Source organism: Gymnoscopelus microlampas (genome assembly GCF_963454915.1).
Source record: "Gymnoscopelus microlampas genome assembly, chromosome: 22".
Lineage (NCBI taxonomy): Eukaryota > Metazoa > Chordata > Actinopteri > Myctophiformes > Myctophidae > Gymnoscopelus > Gymnoscopelus microlampas.
The window spans coordinates 41,634,197-41,656,380 of NC_139959.1; the positions used below are offsets into that span (position 1 = coordinate 41,634,197).

Here is a 22,184-nt window from a genome sequence, read left to right on the forward strand (position 1 = left end):
AGATCTGACCTCAATTACATGACAAATATCTGTGTAACTGAAGGGATTAACCCTTTCAATCCGGGAACGCATCTGTGTCATTTTTAGATTTCTTGGCTATTCGAAAAATAGCAGATCTACAAGCTCGTAGCCTGGCACTCGGTGCCACGCTACGAGCTTGTAGATCTGCTATTTATTTGAAAAAGTGTGAACATTTTGAATTTTTTAAAGCGAACATTTGTAACTCAAGTCTTTGCTTCTGGGGGATTCTACAAACGTTGTCTAAATCCTAACAGTTTTCTGAAAAAAGATTATGTCCCTACAGCAGTAGTGCTCAAACACCTTGTTCATTTCTAGGACCACCCAAAATGATATGTATTTAGCCATGGACCCCCATCTGAAAATATATTGTACCAGGACCCCAGAAGCAAAGATTTTAGTTAAAGATGTTCGCTTGAAAAAAATATATATATATATTCAAAGATTTACACACATTCTCCTCACTTTTTCCATAAATAGCAGATCTACAAGCTCATAGCGCGGCACTCGGTGCCGCGCTATGAGCTTGTAGATCCGCTATTTTTGAATAGCCCAAAGTATAACATATAATGGCTATAGCAAAAAAAATCTAAAATGACACAGTCAATGCGTCCCTGGATTGAATGGGTTAAGAATTTCCATCAGGTGTAAAAACTATAACTAACTAACTACGCACCCCCCCTCCCCCCCTCCCCCCCCTCTCTCTCCATCTACCTCATCATGTTCTGAACGAGATAAAGCAACTAAAAAGCCATTCATTTTCTCTCTCTTTCAACAACGGCGTGTGGCTGTGTCTTTGCTACGGTACTTTACGAGTAATCTTCCGTAGGAATCCGTAATGAACCAAACACAATGTGTTGTAAAGTAATTAACTTTGAAGCAATAAGCAACAGTGATGGATTTTTTTTTTTTTTTTAAGGGTTTACAATGCTTTTTATTTGCATTTAAATGTGTTGGCTGGGCTTTAATTTTTTTCTCTTTTTTTTCTGGGGATTACACAGATTGTCATCTTTTTTTTTTGCGTGGCGAGATAAAATTATGATTATAAAAAAATGTCATTAACGGGGGAGGCGATTTGTTCAAAGAGCCTATTGTGCTGCTGTAAGTGTCACACGTTGAAGTCCTGAAGTCCTGACGTCACTTTCACTATACACCCTGGGTCACTGCGTTTATTTATTGTATTGGAATCCCCATAGGGCAGGGGTCTTCAACAGGGGGTCCGGGACCCCTAGGGGGTCCTCAGAGTTACTACAGGGGGTCCGCCAAATCGTTATGATAGGATTAGTTTTTTTTTTACATTAACCACTTGAACCCTAGCATCTCTATTCTGAGGAACATTAGCCGAAAATAGCCGATCTACAAGCGCACAACGCCTCGCAGCGCGAGGCGTTGTGCGCTTGTAGATCGGCTATTTTCGGCAAAGAGGTTTGGTGTGGGGGGGGGGGGGGGGGGGGGAGCAAATCAAGTACCAAGTATTGAAGGTTTAAGTAGTTAAATGTCTGAAATGATTAAAAAACATTTATACACAGCACTGATGATAGTCAATGAAGCTCTCTATGAAATCTATGAAAAAGTTCAATCTGCAACACAATTGTATGCAATGTAGTGGGGGTCCCTGCTTCTCTCTCAGCTTGGGGGTCCTTGACTGAAAAACGTTGAAGACCCCTGCCATAGGGGGAATCTTAACTCCGGCCATTTTGTTAGGTATGTGACTCGGCAACGCATTCTCACACATAGGCGTCAGTTATTGTCCTGACTGTCATTTTCACTCCCTAACGCGTCACTATAGGACTACAACAACTATAAAACGCACGTATGGTAGCTTCAAATACTACTCAAATCTCAAGAGTTTGGCCAGCTGCCTCTGTGGCTAACCTGGTAGCAGCGTTCAGCTTGTAACTCAGCAATCTTCCGTGATTGAATCCCAACGTGGGTGTGACTTTATTTTGTTTCTCTCTCGACTTTTTTTTCTCTCTCTCTCCGCACAGTTTTTGAGGTTAGGGTTAGGTTTAGGCACAGTTTTTGAGGTTAGGTTTAGGTTTAGGCACAGTTTTTGAGGTTAGGGTTAGGTTTAGGCACAGTTTTTGAGGTTAGGGTTAGGTTTAGGCACAGTTTTTGAGGTTAGGTTTAGGTTTAGGCACAGTTTTTGAGGTTAGGGTTAGGTTTAGGCACAGTTTTTGAGGTTAGGGTTAGGTTTAGGCACAGTTTTTGAGGTTAGGGTTAGGTTTAGGCACAGTTTTTGAGGTTAGGATTAGGTTTAGGCACAGTTTTTGAGGGTAGGGTTAGGTTTAGGCACAGTTTTTGAGGTTAGGGTTAGGTTTAGGCACAGTTTTTGAGGGTAGGGTTAGGTTTAGGCACAGTTTTTGAGGGTAGGGTTAGGTTTAGGCACAGTTTTTGAGGTTAGGGTTAGGTTTAGGCACAGTTTTTGAGGTTAGGGGTTAGGTTTAGGCACAGTTTTTGAGGTTAGGGTTAGGTTTAGGCACAGTTTTTGAGGTTAGGGTTAGGTTTAGGCACAGTTTTTGAGGTTAGGGTTAGGTTTAGGCACAGTTTTTGAGGTTAGGGTTAGGTTTAGGCACAGTTTTTGAGGTTAGGGTTAGGTTTAGGCACAGTTTTTGAGGTTAGGGTTAGGTTTAGGCACAGTTTTTGAGGTTAGGGTTAGGTTTAGGCACAGTTTTTGAGGTTAGAGTTAGGTTTAGGCACAGTTTTTGAGGTTAGGGTTAGGTTTAGGCACAGTTTTTGAGGTTGGGGTTAGGTTTAGGCACAGTTTTTGAGGTTAGGGTTAGGTTTAGGCACAGTTTTTGAGGTTGGGGTTAGGTTTAGGCACAGTTTTTGAGGTTAGAGTTAGGTTTAGGCACAGTTTTTGAGGTTAGGGTTAGGTTTAGGCACAGTTTTTGAGGTTAGGGTTAGGTTTAGGCACAGTTTTTGAGGTTGGGGTTAGGTTTAGGCACAGTTTTTGAGGTTAGGGTTAGGTTTAGGCACAGTTTTTGAGGTTGGGGTTAGGTTTAGGCACAGTTTTTGAGGTTAGAGTTAGGTTTAGGCACAGTTTTTGAGGTTAGGGTTAGGTTTAGGCACAGTTTTTGAGGTTGGGGTTAGGTTTAGGCACAGTTTTTGAGGTTAGGGTTAGGTTTAGGCACAGTTTTTGAGGTTGGGGTTAGGTTTAGGCACAGTTTTTTGAGGTTAGGGTTAGGTTTAGGCACAGTTTTTGAGGTTGGGGTTAGGTTTAGGCACAGTTTTTGAGGTTAGAGTTAGGTTTAGGCACAGTTTTTGAGGTTAGGGTTAGGTTTAGGCACAGTTTTTGAGGTTAGGGTTAGGTTTAGGCACAGTTTTTGAGGTTGGGGTTAGGTTTAGGCACAGTTGTTGAGGTTAGGGTTAGGTTTAGGCACAGTTTTTGAGGTTAGGGTTAGGTTTAGGCACATTTTTTGAGGTTAGGGTTAGGTTTAGGCACAGTTTTTGAGGTTGGGGTTAGGTTTAGGCACAGTTTTTGAGGTTAGGGTTAGGTTTAGGCACAGTTTTTGAGGTTGGGGTTAGGTTTAGGCACAGTTTTTGAGGTTAGAGTTAGGTTTAGGCACAGTTTTTGAGGTTAGGGTTAGGTTTAGGCACAGTTTTTGAGGTTAGGGTTAGGTTTAGGCACAGTTTTTGAGGTTAGGGTTAGGTTTAGGCACAGTTTTTGAGGTTGGGGTTAGGTTTAGGCACAGTTTTTGAGGTTAGGGTTAGGTTTAGGCACAGTTTTTGAGGTTGGGGTTAGGTTTAGGCACAGTTTTTGAGGTTAGAGTTAGGTTTAGGCACAGTTTTTGAGGTTAGGGTTAGGTTTAGGCACAGTTTTTGAGGTTAGGGTTAGGTTTAGGCACAGTTTTTGAGGTTAGGGTTAGGTTTAGGCACAGTTTTTGAGGTTGGGGTTAGGTTTAGGCACAGTTTTTGAGGTTAGGGTTAGGTTTAGGCACAGTTTTTGAGGTTGGGGTTAGGTTTAGGCACAGTTTTTGAGGTTAAGGTTAGGTTTAGGCACAGTTTTTGAGGTTAGGGTTAGGTTTAGGCACAGTTTTTGAGGTTGGGGTTAGGTTTAGGCACAGTTGTTGAGGTTAGGGTTAGGTTTAGGCACAGTTTTTGAGGTTAGGGTTAGGTTTAGGCACATTTTTTGAGGTTAGGGTTAGGTTTAGGCACAGTTTTTGAGGTTAGGGTTAGGTTTAGGCACATTTTTTGAGGTTAGGGTTAGGTTTAGGCACAGTTTTTGAGGTTAGGGTTAGGTTTAAGCACAGTTTTTGAGGTTAGGGTTAGGTTTAGGCACAGTTTTTGAGGTTAGGGTTAGGTTTAGGCACAGTTTTTGAGGTTAAGGTTAGGTGTAGGCACAGTTTTGTCAACATGCGTCAACAACGTCGCCATGGTGTGCCGTCATGTCAAAACTTGACGTTTCAGGGCTACTGACAGAGCGGCTACTGACAGAGCGACTCCTTGGGAGTGAGAACGGGTTGGGCTCTGTGTCGTTTATAACAGGGGTCTTCAACAGGTGGTCCGGTACCCCTAGGGGGTCCTCAGAGTTACTCCAGGGGGTCCGCCAAATCTTTATGATAGGATTAGTTCTTTTTACATTAACCACTTGAACCCTAGCATCTATATTCTGAGGAACATTAGCCGAAAATAGACGATCTACAAGCACACAACTTCTCGCGCTGCGAAGCGTTGTGAGCTTGTAGATCGGCTATTTTCAGCAAAGAGGTTTGGTGTAGGGGGGGGGGGGGGGGGGGGAAAGGAGCAAATCAAGTACCAAGTATTGAAGGTTTAAGTGGTTAAATGTCTGAAATGAATAAAAATATTTATACACAGCACTGATGATAGTCAATGAAGCTCTCTATGAAATCTATGAAAAAGTTTAATCTGCAACACAATTGTATGCAATGTAGTGGCGGTCCCTGCTTCGTTTCTCTCTCAGCTAGGGGGTCCTTGGCTGAAAAACGTTGAAGACCCTCGGTTTATGACATTGAGTTACATTAGATAACGTCTGTGTTTGGAGATTGTTTTAAATAATTGTACTTTTCCACAGTCAGTTGACGCTTCATATCCATATGAGCCATCGAATATGGATTGAAAAACCATTGAAGTGTTAATCGATATAACGGCATGGCAACTGAACATAGCCGACATAGCCGACAGGAAGTTTTATCACATACTTGTGATCCTTTAGCTGAAGCAGATCAGTAGTATATAACTGCACCATTATGTTAGGGTTAGGGTTGGCATTATAATTCCATCTCTCTCTCTGTCAGCTGTCAGATGTTAGCTGTCACCTGTCACTGTCTATTTCTCAGTCCCTGTATCTGCATATTAATCAGGGGTCCGGGGACCACCAATGGCCCTTGAGAGGAGTTCCAGGCGATCCCCAGTTAAATAATGAAGAATTGCTAACCAAATGGACCCTTATAGATCTTTCTCTATAAATCTCTTTTTCATTGTTTTTCTGAGGAGGCGTGTACCCGTGCATTAGGTGTTTCTGGTGACGAAATCCTGAAGGATCAGCGGTTATGCTCTGAGGACATTACCGTACTGAGAGGGGTGCTATGCTGGCTTACTGAGGCGGTGATTCTGGGGGAACTACAAGCAGACTGCTACGGATGTAGAGTGTCTATAGAACGAGACTGTTGTTAGGAGCGGATGGGATTTCTTCAGCGCCCTCTTCGTCTGTGCTTTAGACCAGTGGTTTTCAACCTTTTTCATGCCAAGGACCACTAAATTGATATACATTTGGCTGCGGACCCCCATTTGAAAATCTTTTGTGCCAGGGACCCCCAGAAGCAAAGATATCACTTAATGTTCGCTTTAAAAAATACTAATATTCAAAGATATGCACACTTTTTCAAGGTTTTTCAAAAATAGCAGATCTACAAGCTCATAGCGCGGCACTCGGTGCCGCGCTATGAGCTTGTACATATGCTATTTTTGAATAGCCAAAGCTTAAGTGGTTAAAATGATTTTGACGCCATGTTAACTCATTTTGCTCTGCTGGGGACCCCCTGGTACTCCCTCAAGGACCACTGGTGGTCCCCGGACCACTGGTTGAAAACCACTGCTTTAGACAATCTCTACCCTTAGGTGGGGGAATGTTGGCCCAAGATGTAGGTCCGGTTTCTGGAAAAACAAGAGAATGGAGTTCAGATCAATTATGACAGACAGGTGATGCTTCCCCATGGGAGTTAACACACTGTATGCTTCGCTTTCTGACTGACAGCGTCTCATCTCGAACCATATCTGTGTTGTCGGGCAGAAACCAACTATGTCTAAAATATAAACTTTTCAGAAAATGAAAAAAATAAAAAAAATAAAAGTTGGTGACAGTTATTTCTCCATTTTCTAAAGACATTACAATTCTCATTTAACACATAAAGTGTCATCACATTACAACGGTTTCCCACAATAATAAGAATTCATAATAATAACAATTAGAATACCCAATTTACTCAAACCAAGTTGGTATGGTTCAGGAATGGATGGACGGTGCATGCTCACTACAAACAGACAGGCACTACATAAGGCAGCCTGAAGCAACACTCTGGTCCCTTGTCACTGCCCAGAACCAGGAAGCACTGTGGTAAGAGAAAGAAACAACAGTCAAACATTTTGACAAAAACATTCCCTGCAACTTAAAAATAAAGAACACTTTTAACCCTTTAATCCTGTGTTGTGAACTCATTTATGTTATGTGTTAAAGGAACACTAATACAGGAAACATACTGAACACTGTTAAATGTAGTTTAGTGGTTGCACCCACCAAACTACCCTATACTACCTGTCTATTGTGTATATGGTGTGTTGTGTAGTGTTGATGTGGTTTATGATGTGGTGTCAGTGGTGAACTGCCACATACATTGTGAGTAGGGGTGTGCCGATACACTAATTTCACGAAACGATACGATACGATATTTGGCTCACAACTTCGATACGATTTCGATACGATACGATACGCACTTTTTTTATTATGAAAATATATGGAGGAGAAAAAAAGAAAATGCACACAAATAATTCTGTTTTTGCATTATTCAGACATGCAAACTTGTAGCTTTTCAGCTACAATAGCCGTTTTGAATCCAAATAGTATGACACCTGACCCGAAAAAAAAACATGTTGTCACTCTTTTCACTTCATATATCGGCACACCCCTAATTGTGAGGTACTTTGAATGTGTCCTTATATTATCATCACTTTACCCAAATACAGCTCAATAGTCAGGGGATATTAGCAGAAAGATAATAAGGAATAAATTCCTTACCAAAACAAATCTTCACCAATGTGTTTGTAAAAGTGTCTAGTAACACATCTCACAAAGACTGAAATGCACTTTCCCTAGGAGAATTTGTGACAGCTGCTGAAAGTTGGGGTACCATCCATAACCTTATGTGGGAAAAAAAAAATCTGTTTTAAGTTGCATGTGAGAGGTCAAACTAGGGTGTTTTTATGATTCTGAATCCATTGCAAGCATTTGTTTTGCACCAAAACCACTCATTGGGCTAAAAACGGCCCAATCTCAATGGGCTTTTTACACAAAAAGTATACCTGGGAAAGGATGGCTATGGCTGTAGAGTAAATATACTTTTTTTTGTTTACTTGGTCTGCTCTTTTTTCCCTCTACACCTAAAGCTCTTTGCCAAAAATAGCCGATCTACAAGCTCACAACGCCTCGCAGCGTGAGGCGTTGTGGGCTTGTAGATCTGCTATGTTTGGCTAAAGTTCTCCTCAGAAAAGGGATGCTAGGTTTCAAGTGGTTATGGTACAAAGAAAAATCATATCACATAAAGATTTGGTGGACCCCCTGTAGTAACTCTGAGGACCCCCTAGGGGTCCCGGACCCGCTGTTGAAGACCCCTGCTCTACACTGAAAAAAAAGGGCACTTCTAGTCAAGAGGGCAAAAAACCATGAAGTTTCCATTAGGGTCCTTTGAACTCAATTCATTGCAACATTTAACGACAGACAAATAAACTGGCTCTGGCACAGTCAATAGAGAGAGGACATTGCATGTCTACGGAATACATTTCCTTTTGTGTTGTTACTTAACATTCTCTCTCTCTCTCTCTCTCTCTCTCTCTCTCTCTCCCCCCCCCCTCTCCAGGCATCATCAGGACGGCCCTCCCCAACATGGACAGAGAGACCAGGGACCAGTACATCCTGGTGATCCAGGCCAAAGACATGGTGGGTCAGATGGGCGGTCTGTCCGGGACCACCTCCGTCACCGTGACCCTCACCGACGTCAACGACAACCCGCCACGCTTCACTCACAGTAGGCTTTCTATCCTCTATCTCATATACATGTATATTACATTACAGTCATTTAGCAGACGCTTTTATCCAAAGCGACTTACAATAAGTGCATTCAACATAGGGAAACACAACTACTACTGTAATCACCAGAAGTCTGCATTTTCTGCAAAAACAAGCAACCAAGAGTATACCTAGAGCTAAGGTAAAAGTGCAATATATCAGCTACCTACTTTCTTAAACAGATGAGACAAAATAGCTAAATCAAATGAGCAAGAGCTAAAACAAATAAGTGTATCGACTAAACAAGATCCAATAAAACCATACAACAATAACGAGTTAACAAGTAAGCCAGACAAAGAGGAAGGGTAGTGTTTCCTGAAGAGGTGGGTTTTCAGCCTGTGGTGAAAGATGGGCAGTGACTCTGCTGTCCTGACATCAGTGACTCTGCTGTCCTGACATCAGTGACTCTGCTGTCCTGACATCAGTGACTCTGCTGTCCTGACATCAGTGACTCTGCTGTCCTGACATCAGTGACTCTGCTGTCCTGACATCAGTGACTCTGCTGTCCTGACATCAGTGGGGAGTTCATTCCACCACTGTGGGGCCAGAACAAAAAAAACAAAAAAAAGTCGTGACCATGTCGATCGACCAGAAGGACCCTTGAGTGACGAGGCAATCGGTCGCCCCGAGGTGGGAGACCGAAGTGGTCGGGCAGGGGTGTAGGCATCAACCATAGCCCGGAGGTAGGAAGGAGCTGTTCCTTTCACTGCCCTATAGGCTAGCACCAGGGTTTTAAACTGGATCCGAGCTGCTACGGGGAGCCAGTGTAGAGAACGGAGAAGGATAGTTGTGCATGTGAGAGAACTTGGGGCGGTTGAACACCAGACGAGCTGCAGCTTTCTGAACAAGCTCCAGAGGTCTGATGGCAGATGCCGGAGCACCAGCCAGGAGGGAGTTGCAGTAGTCCAGGCGGGAGATGACAAGAGCCTGGATGAGCACCTGGGCTGCCTTCTCCGTGAGGAAGGGGCGAATCCATATGCATAAATTATACGGCCATTTAGGTTGCACCTTCACACTCTAATACAGAGGCACCGCCATGATGTCAATCTGAAAATAATGAGAACATCTTTAACCATTTAAAACCCCATATGGTTGAACCGGACGTCCCTCAGGGAAAGATATCTTTTCTGTATTCTGTTATTGTGGGGAAAAGCTTTTGCTGAAAATAGCCGACCGAAAGCGAACATTTGTAAAATGTGTTGTTCCAGGGACCCCCCAGAAGCAAAGATTTGAGTTACAAATGTTTGCTTTAAAATTATATATATTTTCAAAGATTTGCACACATTTGTAACTCAAATCTTTGCTTCTGGGGGATTCTACAAATGTCTGCTAACTCCTAAAAAAAAAACGTATGTTGCTATAATATCAGTGGTTCCTGTATGTATTTGGCCTTGGACCCCCATCTTTAAATATGTTGTTCCAGGGACCCCCTCCGCAGAAGTTGTAACAGAGTTAAAACAAATATCCGCTTTAAAAATATACATATTCAAAGATTTGAACAAAATATTCATGATTTTTTTTTTAAATAGCAGATCTACAAGCTCATAGCGCGGCACTCGGTGCCGCGCTATGAGCTTGTAGATCTGCTATGTTTGAATAGCATATAAAGTATAAAATAATGGCTACAGCTAAAATCTAAAATGACACAGATCCCGAATCGAATGGGTTAACCCCTAACTGCCCCGCCTGAGCGTCATATAAAATCAGTGCTCCTATACAGTGTTATACGATGGGTAAAATGCAGAGGACAAATGTCACATATGTACAGTGACCAAAAAAACACCCCAAGGAGTGGGGTCCAATATTATAATTGTCTCCGCCAGGCCGAAGGCCTGGCGGAGACAATTATAAAATGTTTTACCCTCCATCCGTCCGTGTGTGTGTCTGTCTGTCTGTCTGTCCGTCCGTCCGTCCTGTCCGTGTGTTACCAGCTAATCTCTGGCACCGTTGGCCCGGTCGCTCCGAAACTGTGCACACACACTGCCTGGATGCCAATTCAGAACCTCTGCCTCAAATTTTTCACATGGGCCTGTTATAGCGCCACCAGGAGGCCGATTTGTGCAAAACCCATTTTTTCCCATTACTCCTACAGTTTTTAACCAAACCTCATGCAAATCGGTACACAGTATCTCTATAGTCATGTGATCAACCCTGATCTGTCCGATTTCCCATATTCCATCCTCATTGGTTAAGGTTGCCATCCAAAGTTTGCAGGATTGGTCCGTTTTGAACAAACTGCCTCAAAGCATGAACGCAGCTTGCCATTTCCATAAAATTTCACAAACACATTCCCACTAGGCCGAGGAAGAAATGCCAACCTTTTTCACATTGCCCTGTTATAGCGCCACCAGCAGGTCTAATTTAGCAAAACACATTTTTGGAACAAAATGCCTCAAATCATGAATGCAGTGTCTGATTGCCGTGAACGACCTAAGAATAAATGGCACCCTTTTCACACTGGCCTATTATAGCGCCACCAGGAGGCCACAATAACGTACCTGACCTGGCGGAGACCTGTGCTCCGAGGAGCACTTTTTTTAGTTTTTATTATTATCATCCAATTTTCTTGGTACACGTGTTGCATTGGCATTGTATGTTTCGAGCTCATTTTCAGGAAGATTTTTTTTCTAACGCAGTGGATTCCAGGATCAATCAGACCCCCGTTTTTCTCTCTCTCTTTTTCTTTTCTTGTCGTCCGTCAGCCCATTTCACGGCCCCCGCTAATGGGTTCCTCCAGGCCCGGAGCAGAGCGTTAGGGATTCAAAGGGCCGCTCGGTGCTTCTCATGATAATCTGTGCAGCAACACCCCCCCGCCAATCAGGTTCAGACGTGTGAGAGAGCTTATGGAGACGCCTGGCTATAAGATGTGCTGCTGCTGCTGCACGACACTGTGCATGGACCGCCCTGAAGTCAATTTACTGCCCCCCCCCTTGTCGGGGGGAGGGGAGGGGGGTGGTTCAAGTTTGACACAACAAGTCATCAATGCCATTTTAAACCATAGAGACCGGGAAAGCATTATTTGTGACATTTTTTTGATTTCTTTGGGCTTTGAAAAAAATAAAAATAATCTACAAGCTCGTAGCGTGGCACCGAGTGCCGCGCTATACAAGCTTGTAGATCTGCTTTTTTTTTTTGGGGGGGGGGGGGGGTATTGTCCAAATCTTTGAATGTATACATATATATATATATATTAAAGCGAACATTTGTGACTCAAATCTTTGCTTCTGGGGGATTCTAATGTCTTCTAAATCATCATAAAAATAAAAATAAACTATGTTGCTATAATGTCAGTGGTTCTCAAACTTTATCCATGTCAAGGACCACCCACAATTATATGTATTATATGTATATATGTGGCCGCGGACCGACATCTGAAAATATGTTGTTCCAGGGACCCCCAGAAGAAAAGATTTGAGTAAAAAAAAAATCCCTTCAAAACATATATACGTTGACATTTTTGCACACATTTTCAAGATTTTTCCCAAAAATAGCAGATCTACAAGCTCATAGCGCGGCACTCGGTGCCGCGCTATGAGCTTGTAGATCTGCTATTTTTGAATAGCCCAAAGCATACACTAATGGTTTACGCGGTTAAACAGATGCGTTCCCGGTTTGTACGGGTTAACCCAGTGCTGTCATGCTGCGAAGAAAGAAAAGAGTCTTTTTTTGACGGGGGTTCTGGGGTCTTTGCCCCCCCCCCCCCCCCCCCAGAGGTCATGGGGTCAGAATCGATAGAGCATTACAGAGCATCAGAGCTGATAGAGTCCAGGAGGTGAAGAGGAGGTGAAGCTGGATGAAAGGATGGAGAGGAAAGGAAAAGCAAGGTTTTATACGCATGAGGAAGCATAACAGGGGGGGTTAGGATGAGGGGGGGGGGAGGTGTGTAGAGAGTGCGAGGGGGGGAGAGGGAGGGAGAAGGCGGAGGGGCCGTGTTGCCATGTTTGCTGGTTATAAGCGACTTTGGGCTTGTTTTTTCTGGTTACTTGTAAATTATTGGGTAGTTGCGTGTTGTGTTTTTTTTGGGGCTTGTTTCTAAAGTGTGTATTTGCTTATTTTGGGGCTTGCTTCCTAAATGTTGTTTAAACCAGTGGTTCTCAAACATTTTCATGTCAAGGACCCCCAAATTAATGTATTTGACCCCTCTGTCTAAAAAAAAAAAAATTGTGCCAGGGACCCCCATACCAGATTTGTGTTGTCAAAATGTTCAACTCATTTTTTTAAAGATTTGTTTGAAAATAACAGATCTACAAGCTGGCGTGCGACACATTGTGAGCTTGTAGATCGGCTATTTTCAAATATGCCGATGCATGTATAGGTTTAAAGTGTGCATGTGGCCTATAGTCGCTTCTTTTGGGCTTGTTTTCATAGACTCCATGGTTGCTCGTTTCTCTCGCGAAATCTGGCAACACTGTTATAGGGGTTGTAGGGAGTGAGGGGGGGGGGGGGGGGGGGGGGGGAGGGATAAGGGGGGAGGGGGCAGTGGGTGGGAGGGTTGGAAAAGCAATTTTTTTGGGGGGTCCTTTAAAGAGCCACTATTCCACGGCAAATTAAAAAGCCATTACAAAGATTACACGGCAGCAAACAATGTCACACAGAAGAGATTAGCATTTAGACGGTGGCTGGGGGAGGCATGGCGGGGCGGGGGGGGGGGCTGGAGGAACATGGAACCCTAGCCTGGTAATGAGCTCCGGCTATGGGTGATCGGGGAGATTATGATTATGGAATATCATTCCTCCTTCCTTTTCTTTATTCTTCTTCAGAGAAGAGAAGTGCTTTAACCCATTAAGACCGAGAACGCAGCTGCGTGACTCTTTTTAGATGTCTTTGGCCTGTTCAAAAATAGCAGATCTACAAGCTCATAGCGCGGAAACGAGTGCAGCGCGTTTTTGAAAAATCGTGAAAATGTGTGCAAATCTTTGAATATATATATATTTTTTAAAGCGAACGTTTGTAGCTCAAAGCTTTGCTTCTGGGGGGTCCCTGGAACAACATATTTTGAGATGGGGGTCCGCGGCCAAATACGCATCATGTTGGGGGTCCTTGACATGGAAAAAGTTAGAGAACCAGTGATTATAGCAACATAAGTTATTTAAAAAAAACTGTTACGATTTTGAAGATATTTGTAGAATCCCCCAGAAATAAAGATTTGAGTTAAAAATGTTTGCTTTAAGAATATATATATTCAAAGATTTGCACAAATGTTCATGATTTTTTCCAAAAAATAGCAGATCTACAAGCTCGTAGCACGGCACTCGGTGCCGCGCTACGAGCTTGTAGATTTGCTATTTTTGAATAGCCCAAATAAATCTAAAAATGACGCAGATGCGTTCCCGGCTTTATTGGGTTAAATCCAATGTTTCAGACAAAAGCTCTGGGAACACAATGGAGATAGTCTGTGTGTAATAGAATCTCTCATTGGACTTTTTTTTTTTGGTCCCACAAACCCAGGGCTCTGTGACTGTGGAGTATTATTCACTTTGGGGGCAAAAAGACCATACCTTCTAATACCTCTGCAAAGAGCTTCATATTACCAGTGGTGGAGAAAGTACTCACATTTTTTTTACTTAAGTAAAAGTATCAATACTGCAATGTAGATATACTCTGTTACAAGTAAAAGACCGGAGTGCAAAATTGACTTGAGTAAAAGTACAAAAGCATTGGTATCAAAATGTACTTAAAGTACCAAAAGTATAAATTACTCATTATGCAGAATGTCCCATTTCAAATGTTTTTTCAAATGTAAAAAAAATATACAAATCTTTTGAAAATAGCAGATCTCCAAGCTTACAATGTGTCGCGATGCGACGCATTGTGAGCTTGGAGATCTGCTATTTTCAAATGACCTTAAATGTATATAGGGCTGAAGTGGTTTAATGTGTGTTTTGTAAAAATACTCAACATCTACAAAGTAACTAGTAAATGAAGCATAGCGTTAGTTCATGCAGGACACGGAAGTCTCACACGCCTCAGCTGTAATCCGCTGTCAGTCAGCTGATGTGAACATCGGCTTTCTTTCCCCCATTCACAGCTCTGTTGGTCATTACATCACACATTCATAGTCCAATCACAGCTCACGCATTAGCAAAGAGGTTCCTTTAAATACGGTTTGTATTCACTAGGTCTCTGCTGGGCTTGCTGACTGATTCATTTCTTCTCCACCCCAGCCTCCACCGATTGCTTAGAGTCTGGCATAGGCTCAAATACTTGCGATTATCATTTATATCTGCTAATTCAAACTAACTAGACCATACCCGGTCGACGCATCCGTGGGGGGATATGCGCACATGATCTGGCAACCCGGGAGGCAGTTCGTCCCATAGCTGGGCAGCCCCGTAACCATGGCGACATTCTTTGACACAAAAGCGCTAATACGAAGCTGAGATTTGATGAAATTGAAAAACGGGCTTCACAGTTAAGTTCAGATGGTAATGGTCAATGGCTGTGTGCAAAATCAGAGCAATTGGTCCAGCCACTGAGGAGAACCGGGTAGCTTCACCTACCACTACAGACCCACTACAAGCGGACAGAGGTTACTAGAATTATAGTATGATGTGTCAATGTAATGCTTATTGTTTCATGTTGTATCCCTATGGGGGTTTAGCTTAGCATTCCTTGATTTTGCTTAGCATGCTGCTTCGACAAAATTCAGGGAATATATCCAAGAGCGGAGCCTTTAATGCCAAGCTTAACTGTTGCAATAAATGGTTAAATCTACTTTGACGTGAGTGTTTCTGACTGAACTAAAGTTTTCAAATAATTGTAGTGGAGTAAAAGTACAATATTTGCCTCTGAGATGTAGTGGAGTACAAGTAAAAGTACTGAAAAATTGGAAGCACTTCAGTAAAGTAAAAAATCTCTCCCAGTGTGAAGTGGGCGGTGTGTGGTCATCACAACATGACTCACTTAAAAAAAGGATAAATGACTTTTTTTTTAAGTCCATACTGCTATTCATAGGGCTGCACATGTGTCATGTGTTTCACTAGCCAATCACAGTCCTGAATTTGCAAAGTCAGCCAATCACATTACAGCTAGTGGTGATGACACTAGCTGTAATGTGATTGGCTGACTTTGCAAAAGTATAGATTTGCATTGACTGTGGAAGGGTTAGGGGTGTAGACTGCGTTGTAGACTATTGGCCAATCAGGATTGGTCAGTGTCCAAAACTCACTTATAGGGGGCGGTTACACCGCCCCAAAAATACACAAAATTGTACTTATAAGTATACAGTACTTGAGTAAATACACTTAGTTACTTTAACACCACTGACTCCTGTCCCCATTTCCCCTGTCTGTCACCCACAGAGAACTACCAGTACACGGTGCTGGAGTCGCTACCGGTGCGCTCGGTGGTCGCCCGGATCAAGGCGGCGGACGCCGACATCGGGTCGAACGCGGAGATGGACTACCGCATCGCCGACACGGCGGAGGGGAGCGGCCTGTTCAACATCACCACGGACGAGGAGACGCAGGAGGGCGTCATCATTCTGCTGAAGGTAGGCTATACACTTTAAACCTTTAAGAGTGGGAACGCATCTGTGATATAGCATTGTTAGCATATTAGCATCTTAGCTTAGCATTTAGCCCTAATGGTACCCTATACTACTACTTCTGTGTGTCATTTTTAAGATTGCTTTTTGGGCTATTCAAAAAATAGCAGATCTACAAGCTCATAGCGCGGCACCGAGTGCCGCGCTATGAGCTTGTAGATCTGCTATTTATTTTTTTTTAAATCGTGAAAATGTGTGCAAATATTTGAATATATATATATATTTTAAAGCGAACATTTCTTAACTCTGTTACAAGTTCCGGGGGGTCCCTGGAACAAACATATTTTGAGATGGGGGGGTCCACAGCCAAATACATATCATTTTTGAGAACTACTGATATTATAGCAACATTAGTTGCTTTAAACTTAGTTTGATTTAGAAGACATTTATAGAATCCACCCAGAAGCAAAGATTTGGGTTAAAAATGTTCGCTTAAGAACATATACTATATATTCAAAGAGCCACGATTTCCCCCCCAAAAAATTGCAGATCTACAAGCTCATATCACGGCACTCGGTGCTGCACTATGAGACTTGTAGATCTGCTATTTTTGAATAACCCCAAATAAATCTAGAAATGACAGAGATGCGTTCCCGGTATGAATAGGTTAATGGGACATTCATTCCATGCCTCATAAAGACGGTATAGTGAATTATAGCTTCAGATATATCATACCAGAGGTACTAGGGATGTAACGATGCATCACAAGACACGTTCATTATCGATACGAATTGGTGGATTGAAAATAATGAATTGTGATATTCTAATAATAGAGTGTGTGTAAAGACAGAAAGAAAGAAAGAAAGAAAGAAAGAAAGAAAGAAATATAGAAGAAAGAAAGAAAGAAAGAAAGAAAGAAAGAAAGAGAAAGAAAGATGAATTGAATACATAGGACCACAATGGAAAAAAAGTCCCCAGGACTGTGTTATCCTTTTAGCCTTAAAGGCATAGTTCACCCCAAAAAAAAGCCAATCATTTCACAAGCAGTGGGTTCCGGTAGGAGACACAAAGGAGACTCTTTGAGACATTGAAGGGATAGTTAGAATGTTTTTTAAAGGGATAGTTAGGAAAAAAAAGTCATTTTGGGGGTGAACTATCCCTTTAATGTCTTACTGTACCATATCATGTTATTTTTTTTTTGACTAATTAAGCATTCAATCAATGAATCGATGAAACAAAGAAATAAAGAAACAAAGAAACAAAGAAATAAAGAAACAAAGAAACAAAGAAAGAAAGAAATAAAGAAACAAAGAAACAAAGACAGACATTTGAACACTCAGTGGTGTATTTATGGTCTGGAGTATTTCTGTAAAAGTGGACTCTAAACTAGCCGTTTGATTGGCTCCCTGCCGGTGACATAACACTTTTTTGTCTGCTTGTTATAATGCCTCCCACCAGGGAGAGAACGTTGTCTCTGCATCCACCATGTTTCAGCCTCACCTCATTAAAATATAGAAGTACATATGGCTATGATTTTGTTCTTTTGTATTTGTGTATCAGTGTAAGAGTGGTCCAGGAGCCCAAATTCATAACGAGCGATGTTGTCCATTTTGGCGGACCCCCCACAAAGTTCCGAAACGGGAGTATCCGCTCGTGGTGTAATCCGCTTATTTATATCGCTCGAAAATACCCTTTTTCTAGTATATATGTGTCGTGTAGGACCTCACGGAAGTCACTGCCGTGTTATTGTCACACGAGAGCCACCGTAGTGTTGTCAAAGTAGCTTTCACTGAAATCACGTTTGAAATCTCATCTCGCGAGACTTCCGGGTGTCATTGGGGTAGGCGGTCTTCCGGAAGTTTTCGCGAGACGGCATTTCAAACGTGATTTCAGCAGTACTAGTGAAACTTAAGACATATTGCGGCAAAAAACTGAAACTATAGCTGAAGTGTCTGGCTGTGTTTTTTTTGTGGCAAAGGCTTCATCCCGCGTTGAATGAAGGATCAAAAGTGAAGCTTTTCCTATACAGTCAGGCAGTGGTGGAAAAAGTACTCAAATTCTTTACTTAAGTAAAAGTACCAATACTGCAATATAAAAATACTCAGTTACAAGTAAAAGTCCGGAATTAAAAATGGACTTGAGTAAAAGTACAAAAGTATTGGCATCAAAATGTACTTAAAGTACCGAAAGTAAAAGTACTAAATATTTGAAAATAGCCGATCTACAAGCTCACAACGCGTCGCGATGCGACGCGTTGTGAGCTTGTAGATCTGCTATTTTCAAATAGCCTAGGTTTAAAATAGGGCTAAAGTGGTTAATGTATGTTTTATAATGTAATAATTTATATCTGAAAAGTAACTAGTAATTAAAGTTTTCAAGTAAATGTAGTGGAGTAAAAGTACAATATTTGCCTCTGAGATGTAGTGGAGTAGAAGTAAAAGTATTGGAAATTGGAAATACTCAAGTAAAGTACAAATACCTCAAAATTGTACTTGAGTACAGTACTTAAGTAAATGTACTTAGTTACTTTCCACCACTGGTGAAACTTAAGACATATTGCGGCAAAAACTGAAACTATAGCTGAAGTGTCTGGCTGTTGTTTTTTTGTGGCAAAGGCTTCATCCCGCGTTGAATGAAGGATCAAAAGTGAAGCTTTTCCTGTACAGTCAGGTAGCCTGACACTCAGCCATCTCAGTGCAGCTGTTTTCTGAGATGGGGGCGTGGTCAAAGTGGTACTCCCTGGCGATTGGTTCATGCTGGATCATCCCCCACCCCTCCCGATTGGGCCGGTTAGATTTTTCAACCAGAGAAAACCCCGCCTTTGACAGCGTTGCCAGACCCCTGGCTGTTGATTCAGGGGCCGGAGCCACGCAGTGTTAATTTTGACGGCAATCTTTTATGTACGTTTAGTTATAGACCATATTCACACGGCGGCCATTTTGGAATTTTGCATTGAAAGTGCCACCCTGTTGCCGTGGCAACCGGGGTGGCACTTCATTAACTTAATAGCAATATGGCCTCCGAGTGAATACGGTCTATAGGCTTTTGAATACAATTACATGAAGTCATATTCTAGTCATCTGAAATGTTTAACTTTTAGTCTAGTTTTAGTCGACTAAATATTATAGGGTTTTAGTCGGCTAATTTTGGCAGGCCTTGATGGTGCCGTAAATCCTGATTTGTGGATGGGCTACTGAAAATAGCCGATCTACAAGCTCACAACGCGTCGCATACGCATTGTGAGCTTGTAGATGGACTTGTAGTAGTCCCTCACTAACATTTTAGTCTAGTTTTTATTCTAAAAATAGCAGATCTACAAGCTCATAGCGCGGCACCGAGTGCCGCGCTATGAGCTTGTAGATCTGCTATTTTTCAAAAGCCAAAGACATCTAAAAATGACACACAGATGCGTTCCCGGTCTTAATGGGTTAAGTGTCCCTCACTGAAAACTCCCTCAACAGCACACCTCTCCACTAGGCTACAGGGCCACTCATTGTGTCTGAAAAACCTTCAGAAGACAGACAGTAAAAGACATTATCTTTTAAAATAATATATTCAGTGTTTTTTTTAGGCTACAACCTTTTGAAACAAGTTTGAAGGACCATCCTTTATTCTTTTTTTGTTAGCATAAAATATCCTCTTTAAGCATAACCTGAATCATTTTTTTCATTTGTTATAGAAAAATATACGATAAATACAGTATTTTCTAGTTTATGTCTTAGAAATAATTACAGTATTTTTCTGAAATCGGGAGTGTCGACATGGAGCTGGTTGCTTGTTTCTCTCACAGAATCTGGCAAAACCGAGGACTAGCTTGACGTAGTTCTGCATGAACGGCAGCTCATAAGGGACATTCAGTGCATGTTTGAGTGTCAGTACACTGCATAATGAGGATTAGTGGGAAAAAAACAAACTTTGGAGCTGCTAAAATAGGCTATTTTTGTTTAACCACATTACTCCATTATGCCAGTGGAAGGGGTCTCCACGATGGACAACAGGGGCTTTCATGAAAAAAGTCAACTGTATGTTGGTGAGTGACTAGCGACACGTCAAAGCAAACATCTAAAATGACTGGAACTCTCCTTTAACGTCCATGAATGTAAATAGCCCAACGGACAAGGACTGACAGACATACAAATCTCCATGTATGGCCATATCTGTCACGGTGTCGCACTCTAGCGGCCCAAATTTCTAGTAGGATACAAATGGGCTGTATCGGATTTGCTGTTTACGTCACTGTTGTGGCGTCCTTAAAGTCCCATTTACATCATCATTTATTTGTTTATCCAGCACCTGTTGAAATTGTTTCTGGATCATGTTGAATGCATCTCCTTGGACTGCATTCCATTTACAAAATCTATGCCATCTGTCCTTGACTTGTTTTCTTTTTAAAATCTCATTTGTATTCCATATTCATTGGATTGATTCATATATTCATCAGTAAAAATAGTTCACCTTAAATTTCAGTCATTGTTTTTTGAAAACGCACGGCGACCTTAAAGCCCTCGTTGAGATAAAACTCGTGCAGAATGAATATAGGCAGCACTTGAAAGCAGCCACTGTGTATTTTCCATAGTCACATTGACATTCTTCACGGACGGCTCCTTTAGGCTTTGTTGTGATCGCTGCTGGTGAATGTGAGTGATGGCTTGGAGGGCATATTATCCATAAGTAGTGGAGTGGAGGTCAATGATTGGCTCAAAGTTATACCTCAAACTTCGTCTCATCCTATAATCCCCGTCTACGTACGATAAAGTTTTCAAATAATTGTAGTGGAGTAAAAAAAAGTACAATACGTGCCTCTGAGATGTAGTGGAGTAGAAGTAAAAGTATCAGACAATTGGAAATATTCCAGCAGTGGTGGAAAAAGTACTCAAATTCTTTACTTAAGTAAAAGTACCAATACTGCAATGCAGAAGTACTCCGTTACAAGTAAAAGTCCGGAAATCCAAATTTACTTGAGTAAAAGTACCAAAGTATTGGCATCAAAATTGACTTAAGGTACCAAAAGTTAAAGTACTAAGATATTTGAAAATAGCTGATCTACAAGCTGACAAGCTTGTGAGCTTGTAGATCAGCTATTTTCAAATAAAATAGGCTTAAAGTGGTTAATCTATGTTTCATAATATCATAATTTATATCTGAAAAGTAACTAGTAACTAAATGTAGTGGAGTAAAAGTACAATATTTGCCTCTGAGATGTAGTGGAGGAGAAGTAAAAGTATTGGAAATTGGATATGCTCAAGTAAAGTACAAATACCTCAAAATTGTACTTGAGTACAGTACTTAAGTCAATGTACTTAGTTACTTTCCACTACTGAGTAGAAGCAAAAGTATCAGACAATTGGAAATTTACTCCATTTTACTCCAGTAAAGTAAAAAAAAACATCTCTCAAAATTGTACCTAAGTACAGTACTTGAGTAAATGTACTCGGTTACTTTACAGCACTGCTGAAAAGGTCTTCTGAGGTCCAGTGAGAGATGTGTGACAGGTCATTGCCGCTGTGCTTTAGTAGAGGAGAGAACAGGAGGAACAAACATGGTTTGGCCAGAAGCCACACACTTGTCAAAAGGAGAGAGAATTTGATCTTTTGTTTGTTTTTCCAACAACCTCACCTCTCTCTCTCTCTCTCTCTCTCTCTCTCTCTCTCTCTCCCTCTCTCTCTCTCTCTCTCTCTCTCTCTCTCTCTCTCTCTCTCTCTTCTCTCTCTCTCTCTCTCTCTCTCTCTCTCTCTCTCTCTCTCTCTCTCTCTCTCTCTCTCTCTCTTTTTCTATTTCTCTCTCTCTCTCTCTCTCTCTCTCTCTCTCTCTCTCTCTCTCTCTCTCTCTCTCTCTCTCTCTCTCTCTCTCTCTCTCTCTCTCAGTGTTGTGCTGCACTATATTATCAGTGGTGGAAAAAAATACTCAAATGGTTTGCTTAAGTAAAAGTATCAAAACTGCAACGTAGAAATACTCTGTCACAAGTGAAAGTGCGGACATTCAAAACGTACTTCCTGTAAAAGTATAAAAGGTATTGGCATCAAAATGTGCTTAAAAGTAAAAGTACTCATTGTGCAGAATGTCCCATTTCACAAGTTAAAAATGTATATAAAAATCATTTGAAAATAGCAGATCTACAATCTCACAATGCATCACATTGTGACGCATTGTGAGCTTGTAGATCTGCTCAGAATCAGAATCAGTTTTATTGTCACTTCCACAATACACACTAGGCATGATACAGGGGAGCAAAATACCGTTCTCCACATTTTTCTTATTGCTATTTTCAAATGGCCGAAATGTATATTTAAGGCTGAAGATGTATGTTTTGTAATAATAATCAAAATCTACAAAGTAACTAGTTACTAAAGAGTTCAAATAATTGTAGTGGAGTAAACG

At 41.6% G+C, this 22,184-nt stretch overlaps 1 protein-coding gene across 1 annotated transcript in view; it reads left to right on the plus strand.

Annotated features, from left to right (window-relative positions):
• cdh7a (cadherin 7a) overlaps nucleotides 1-22,184 on the plus strand; it is a gene marked incomplete at both ends in the record, with an annotated part of 341,167 nt that overhangs the window by 191,048 nt on the left and 127,935 nt on the right. Inside the window, 2 exons of the mRNA XM_084048218.1 lie at nucleotides 8,112-8,279; nucleotides 15,622-15,812. Coding sequence (XP_083904344.1) covers nucleotides 8,112-8,279; nucleotides 15,622-15,812 — 359 coding nt within the window. The remainder of the gene's footprint in view (nucleotides 1-8,111; nucleotides 8,280-15,621; nucleotides 15,813-22,184) is intronic.